Raw genomic sequence first — 7,657 nt, forward strand, 5'->3', positions numbered from 1 at the left:
GGTGTTCTTAAACCTGAGGCAGAAAATTGCACAAGCGTTTGGGCAGCAAATGGAGCTGTGGGGCCTAAAAAATAAAGGCGAGACAGGAGCGGCAGCAGTAGGCCAAAACCCTCACACACACAGGGCGTGGATAGCCCTGTCAGGTAGCTTGTGGGCATCTCAGGTGAAGTTGAGACGACGCAGGTGGGCAGGACACCACAGAAGCGAGTTCCAAAGTTTAGCTATGAACTGTGTGAAGAAGTCCTTCCTTTTATCTGTTCTGAAACTCCCACCAATCAGCTTCATGGGATGATTGGTGGGGCCCTTCATGGGTTCTAGTATTTTGAGAGGGAGAAAAATGTCTCCCTAGCAACATTCACCATACCATGCATAATTTTGTACACCTCTATCATTGCAGACGTCACCAGAAAATACCAAAAATAATAGTAGGATAATAGAGCTCTAATATTCCTTTTATTACAATATAAATGAGAATTTAGGCTTCACACTTGTTTCCATCAGGGCATCGTGTCTCCCGTTTTATCCGAGAACTTCCTAGCGCTTGATGCTAAGTTTGTGGGTAACAAGAACAACTCCCCTGAGACTGTAACTCAGTCCCTTTTGCTTGTGTCCACTGTGACCTTCCGCCCCTTATCCCATCTTTTCTCCCAAACGGATCCCCAGTGGAAAAAGGAGCCTCAAGAAAACTACACGTCCCAAAATGCACTGCGGCATCACGGTAGCCTTTTCGCGACAATTAGTACAGCGGCGCGACTGGAGGGAAGCAGAACGGTCTAGCCGTTCAGGTCTCTGTGGTGCCAGGCTTTACGGCCACGTGAGGAGAAGACGACAGATACATAAAGACTACATAAAGGATAGACTCACACGTCGAATCCAGTTTCTAGTTTGGTTTTAGACGCCAGTTTGGAGGATTCCTTCAGGTCGAAAGCAGGTGCTGCACAAAAAATTGTAACCTCAGACTTATGGAGCAACAGCGTGGGTCCCCGCCCTCTACCAAAAGGAAACCAGGATCATCAGGGGTCTGGAAACAAAGCCCTATGAAGAGAGACTGAAAGAACTGGGCATGTTTAGCCTGGAGAAGAGAAGATTGAGGGGAGACATGATAGCACTCTTCAAATACTTAAAAGGTTGTCACACAGAGGAGGGCCAGGGTCCCTTCTCGATCCTCCCAGAGTGCAGGACACGGAATAACGGGCTCAAGTTAAAGGAAGCCAGATTCCAGCTGGACATCAGAAAAAACTTCCTGACTGTTAGAGCAGTACAACAATGGAGCCAGTTACCTAGGGAGGTTGTGGGCCTCCCTAGGTCCACAACCTAGCACAGACTAGAGGCCTTCAAGAGGCAGCTGGACAACCATCTGTCAGGGATGCTTTAAGGTGGATTCCTGCATTGAGCAGGGGGTTGGACTCGATGGCCTTGTAGGCCCTTCCAACTCTGCTATTCTATGATTCTATGAAAACCATCCAATGGTAGTACTACAGGCAAGGATTCAAATTGTAATTCAGAACTTGTTTTGTATGGGAAGAGTGGTTTGCTTTGTTTTTAAGCTGTGAAGTGTTTTAAAGCGCCATGCATCAGTCCACAGAGCACGGGGGCCTGCGTATCACCCAGCCTTCCGCTATCTGAGGCCTTCCAGATGTGTTGGACTACAACTCCTAAGGAGGTCAAAAGTGCCTCGGCCATGAGCCACTTTCTCAGCCAAAGCCTCTGAACCTGCAGTATGGGGTCAGTGGGCGATATCAGCATTGGAGTGTCCCCTTTACTTTAAAGTTTAGAAACGACAAACAAACAAAACAAAAATCTTACAAGTTTCCATACGAAATAAGACCCCAGTTAGAAAGAGCAGGGATACCCGTTTCTAGACTTTTGTTTGGACTTTCGAGGAGGGACGCGCAGCGACTCTTAAAATCCTGGAGGTCCCGTGTTTCAAGTGGGTCTGAGGGAGGGAGGAAAAAGCGCCGAAGGGACCCGGGGAAGTTTCGTTCTAGCCTACGGGATGGCGACTCTTACGTTTTCCTCTCTCTATGCACAGACAGTATCGAGACTCTTCTTAAAAGAATCCGGGGAGGGGGAGGGCAAAGAGGCGCTACCCAGAAGGCGCCCTGTGCAGGAAACCCGGAAGTGGAAACGGCCCGGAGCAAGGTAATAGCAGTAGCAAACGATTCTCACGGATGAGGGTGAGTGCTTGGGATGGGTGTGCCTTCCACGTGCCACATGCGTGTCAGTACCCCTAGGGAGGCACAGGATAACCGCCTAAGGCTGGATCTATACCAGGCGTCCCCAACGTGGTGTCCTCTGGCAGTTTCAGACCATAACTCCTGTCATCCTCTACCACCGGCCACGCTAGCGGGGATTGATAGGAGTTCTAGTCCGAAATATCTGTAGGGCACCACGTTGGGGAAAGCGGATCTATACCTGCATCAGAATGAGATCGGAGTATCCTGAGATAAGAGTGTCCTGCCCTGGATTCTGGAGGGTGGGAGAAATTGCTCCTGTATGTAAATACTGTTGGGGAAGGGGGCTCATGAAAACAGTGTAGTGGTTAAGTGTTGTATTGGGATTGGTGAAACTCCGATTCAAATCCCTGATCAGCCATTAAACTCATTGAGTGACCTTGGGCCACTCAGCCTAACCTAGTCACAGGTGTGTTGCAAATATAAAGGGGTATGAATGCAGTGGACCTTGTTTGCCACTTTTCCTTCCTTGTAAGAAAGGAAAGGTAAAAGTGTCATAAATACAAAAATGAATGCCTCCTTAATGATACACTAGTTTTCTATTGCGGTTGAGCAGAGGGGCACTTTCCCCTTTCCCCTCCAGCCAACAGACCCAGGGTTAAGATTACTCTCAAGTTTCACTAAAATCAATGGTTCTTATTTCCAAGTAAACATGGCTAGGATAAAACATAGCATAGACACATTGTTGTAGTGATGCTCTGCAAACATTTGTCCTGCTATACAAGCCTTTGCTGCATAACTGGATATTAAGGACCATTCGCACAGAAGAGAACAAATTGAATAAGTAGTGAAATTTAAAATGGAAGCAGAAATGGCACCCTCAGAAAGTAGTGGGGGAAGAATTTTCATCTGAGGAGGCAGGAGGCGAGGGAGACAATTGAAATAAATATTCCTGCTCCAGCGGAGTCATATTGGTTTTGTGTGTATGGTTTTCAATGTATCTGTGCTTTTAAAATTGTGTGAGTGGCTTTGAACACTCAGCTTGAAAAGCAAGATATAGATCTACTAAGACAGCAATCATACACACTTACCTGGGAGTAAAGCCTATTGAATGAGTCTCACTTCTGAGTAGAAACATATAGGTATGCACTATTAGACCACTTGGGTGCTATTAAGTTGCTGTACTTAAAACAAGCTAACCCCACACCTCAAAAGACAGATGGAGAAAGGAGCTGTAGAACTAGGGTTCATTAGCAAATTGTGGCTTCCCTCTGTAGCTAGAAAATGCAGTCATTTGGTTAGATATCCATGTTTCATTTACCAGTAACAGCTCAGTACTTATATTTAATCATATGTACTAATATCAAACTCATTTCCAAGAGTGTGGATCTTTTAATGTAGACAAATTTGCACCTTCCATACATAACAGGGATGTAACAGCAGGCGTTAGCCAGGGTGGGAAATGGACCTTAAAACAGTTCAGCAAGTATTAGGCATGCTCAATGGGCATGGAATGGTGACTAAAGTTCGGGAAAGGGGAACTAAGAATGAAAGGGAGTATCGTGGAAAAGGGTATGGCCAGCTGGCATTCTGAATAGTACTCCACACTGCAACATTTTGTTGCAGGTCCCACTTGTACTATAGAAAATGATTTCAGATTTGTATTGCATTTACTCCAGTTATGAGGGTGTCTTTGTATTTCGTTAAGGTAATTCTTGCTATATTAAAACTGGTATTTTTAGTAGTGTACTGCATGCCTCTTATATGGTATTGCCTACAAAAAATTCATACTGTGATATAGATGGGTAGATTCTTCAAGTTACCACCAAGGGTATAATATCTTTCACACTTTATTCCTTTTAAAACTGCCCAGCAGTATGAAGCTGATAGAAGTGGGGGGCATGTATACTCACAGGATTATGGGAAGGTGGACAAGGAAGAGGGTAATAATGAATGGAATCATAAGGTCTTTCCTTATGATTGTGTAAGGTATTTTAGTTAACCTGAACAACAGTATGCTTTGAAATGTTTTTTCTCAAAAGTCAATAAAACATTAACCAATAAAAAGGAATGTCTATTGTAAATAGGCAGTGGATCTTTTAATGTAGACAAATTGAAACCATCAACACACCCACACCCTTTTACTCTTTACCTTTGCTTTGTCTCTTGAATTTCCCATTTGTCCCCTAAACCTTTCCCATTGATTTGTCCCATTGGCTGCCCAGACTCAATTCCAACTCAATTCTTTTGAGAAAAATATCTAACATCAAAATCCTTTGTTCCTCTTTTTACCAAGGGAGTAATGAATGTTCATGCTAGGCAATGTTTGGTTAGGGCCAGTGAAAGTATGGGAATGGATGGGGTGGGCAGGAGACTGAACAATCCCTAGAAAGAAAATGGAGTGTGGGTATATTCCCAGAAGCTGTTTCAGTCCAGATTTATATTTCTAAAATGTGATTTTCTTTTAGAACAGAAATTCTCCCAAGCGATTTCAGAACAAAACTTGGTTCTGTCCCTTAATGTCCTTGGTCAGGGAAGAGCTGCTTGTCCTGCAAAAAATTACTGTAATAGCATTGATGTGATCTGATTTTTGAGAGAGGGTTGCCACAAGATCAGTCATGAGATGAACAATTCTGTAAACAGCAAAGTGGGTGGTTATGTCCCAACACACTGAATCAAGATGTATCAGAAATTCTCTGGAATTTCTTGTCTATGTAGATAGGTTGCAAGGGCCAATTCACATTTGTGTGACTTATGTTTTTGAGCACATACATACAGTGAACACTTACTTGCCAATGCACATCTGTCAATACATTTGTTGAACAACATATACTGGAAATGTGCCTTCCCACCTAAAAAGGGATGCTGCCTGCATCTTGACTATGTGAAGTAGTTATTGTTCCGTTTACAGAGGCACTAATCTGAATGGGGTGTCACAGTCAGTCTAAAGGCGGACAACATTTCTTGCTTCTCTCTAAACTTCTTTTAAGATATTCAGGGGTGAAGAGATCTTACATTGGGCACAAATTGGGGAAAGCTGGGCTATAAGTATACAGCAGTTTTTAAAATTGCCGTGATATAGTCTACTAGTTTTTGGGGTATGCAAACTTAAATAGTGACTCAGATTTTTTGTTTTCTCCACAGCAATAATGGCTTCTGCAAAGCAATTGGCTGATTTTGGTTACAAGGCATTTTCAGGCTCTATGATGCTCCTTACTGTGTATGGTGGCTACCTCTGTAGTATGAGAGCATATCGATATTTTCAGAGAAGGAGTGCACTGAAGCAACTTGAGCAGCAGGCGATAAATGCAGAAGCTGTTAAGGACTGAACAGCATCCCAATATCTGTCCATAAGATGCTTATTGAATATGAAATTGGTGTGCTGCAGAAGATACTTCTATCAGAAAGTACAGCTCTGGAAATCTCTGCCACAGAGAATGGGCATTTCACATGAAAACATTTAAAAGGATGGAAATGCCTATGTGATTATGTAGTCATTAAATATTTTGCATACAGCTTCTCTTTCTGTAGAGGCTGATCACATGTAATTATAAAAGATATGTCCACAGAATGGTTTCTTCTATATTTTCATTTCCTCCTATCCATTTAAAGGGGGGGGGAAATGAAGTAGGATGGACACTTGCTGCTCTAGGGATCAGCAGGATTGGAGAAGGGCAAAATGGCTGCAAAAAAGCTGTCTTGTGGGTTTGCTGCTAGTAGTGACCATGCCTAAGCGGCTCCCCCCCTTGTGGTGCCTGGCCCTCAGAGGAAAGGAGAGAAACCCATTCAAGGTTGATTCCCTGACTCTCCTCCCCTAATCCTTTCTAGGACATGTCAGGTGAGGGAGGGGAGAAAGCTAGAGAATTCAGTAAGAGAGAAATGATAGTTATATATTTGCAAGCATTTATGTTGGGCTTCTTTAACATAAAACCTGCTTCCTAGCCATGAAACAGAGCTTGTCTGGGGAGGATGGGAGTGCCTCCCCAAAAGTGAAGGTGGCCCTGCTTTCTTCAAGTGGGATGGATAATCCCAAAAGATTTAGGGAACTTTAGTTTCAGTCTTTTGCAGCACTGTTACGTGACGAGCAACTTTTAAACAATAATTAATAATTAAAGAAATGAGCACTATGGTGGAAAATTAGACATCGATGCATTATGACTTTGAGAAAGGTAATAGTGCTTCCCTCTCTGGACTTAGCCTGGAAGCAAGGGCACCCAGACTGACGTCCAAATGAGATGTTATGTGAAACACAAAGTTGCTTGACATCTAGTAGAATTAGCCTCATTGTCATGACCTAACAATATTCCTCCATCAGCAACAGTTAATAATCTGTAACACAGAATGTCGCAACAGAAGGCGTGTTTGAACTAGATGTTACAGAGGCAGTAGGGAATGGATACATGAAAAATGCAGGTTGCTTACCTGTAACTGTAGTTCTTCGAGTGGTCATCTATGCATTCACACATATGGGCTTTGCGCCTGCGCAGAGACCAGACCGGAACCTTCTCTAGCTGAGTGGAACGTTTTTGGCGGGAACCCCTCCCCCACGCTACCGCGCATGTCCATGGGGTTCCCGCCCTTACCTCAGTTTATAGGAGTCCGACGTTGTGCCCCCATAAACATGAGAGTAAAGAAAATAAAGTACATTCCACAATAAAAACAGTGTCATTTATAAGTCTCACACCACCAAGTGGGGATGGTGGGTGGGTTGTGTGAATGCATAGATGACCACTCGAAGAACTACAGTTACAGGTAAGCAACCTGCATTTCTTCATCGTGGTCTCTATGCATCACACATATGGGCGAGTAGCAAGCTGACATACCTTTGGAGGTGGGTTGGTGCATCATCCGAAGATCTCTGAAAGCACTGTCCTCCCAAATGAGCAGTCCTGCCTCGCACGGGTGTCCAAACTGTAGTGCTTGACAAACGTGGATGGAGTGGACCACGTTGCGGCTCTACAGACTTCAGTCAGTGGAACACCTCTGGTGAAGGCCACCGACGTTGAAACAGCTCTGGTGGAATGAGCTGTCACAGGTTTCACTAACTCTAATTTAGCAATAGAGTAGGCCAATTCTATTGTCTCCACTATCCAACGTGACAGTCGTTGGCAGGAGACAGGGAGTCCCTTAGAAGGCTCACCATAACAAATAAACAGTTGCTTTGTCTTTCTAAATGTCTCTGTCCTGTCTTTGTAAAAAGCAAGAGCCCTTCTTACATCGAGAGTATGCAAGGAAGACTCAAGAGGTGAAGTTGGATTAGGAAAGAAAGCAGGCAAAGTAATATGCTGGGACAGATGAAAAGTTGACACTACCTTAGGTAGGAAGGCTGGGTCTGTGCGTAGCACAACCTTGTCCTTATGAAAGATAGTGTATGGAACATCTATCCTAAGAGCTTTAAGCTCACTTGCACGTCTTGCCGATGTGATGGCTACTAAAAAGATTGTCTTTAAAGTTAGAAGCCTAAGGTCTGTCGAAGCCATGGG

General features: G+C 44.0%; 1 protein-coding gene across 3 annotated transcripts; it reads left to right on the forward strand.

Moving 5' to 3' along the window:
• The first annotated feature begins 2,099 nt into the window (after positions 1-2,099).
• Positions 2,100-5,745, forward strand: LOC134396624 (cytochrome c oxidase assembly protein COX14). 3 transcript variants are annotated; one of them, XM_063123156.1, is made up of 2 exons: positions 2,100-2,151; positions 5,319-5,745. In XM_063123156.1, exon 2 carries the CDS (start codon positions 5,324-5,326, stop codon positions 5,501-5,503), a length of 180 nt encoding a protein of 59 aa, XP_062979226.1. In that variant the 5' UTR covers positions 2,100-2,151; positions 5,319-5,323; the 3' UTR covers positions 5,504-5,745. The 3 variants fall into 3 exon arrangements, with proteins under 3 accessions (XP_062979226.1, XP_062979227.1, XP_062979225.1); XM_063123157.1 differs by having other exon boundaries at positions 2,105-2,142; XM_063123155.1 differs by having other exon boundaries at positions 2,117-2,177.
• The last annotated feature ends 1,912 nt before the right edge of the window (positions 5,746-7,657 follow it).

This window comes from Elgaria multicarinata, chromosome 3 (assembly GCF_023053635.1).
Source record: "Elgaria multicarinata webbii isolate HBS135686 ecotype San Diego chromosome 3, rElgMul1.1.pri, whole genome shotgun sequence".
NCBI lineage: Eukaryota > Metazoa > Chordata > Lepidosauria > Squamata > Anguidae > Elgaria > Elgaria multicarinata.

Coding starts and splice junctions, on each gene's coding strand:
- LOC134396624 (XM_063123156.1), top strand. CDS start 5,324: ATGGCTTCTGCAAAGCAATTGGCTGATTTTGGTTACAAGGCATTTTCA.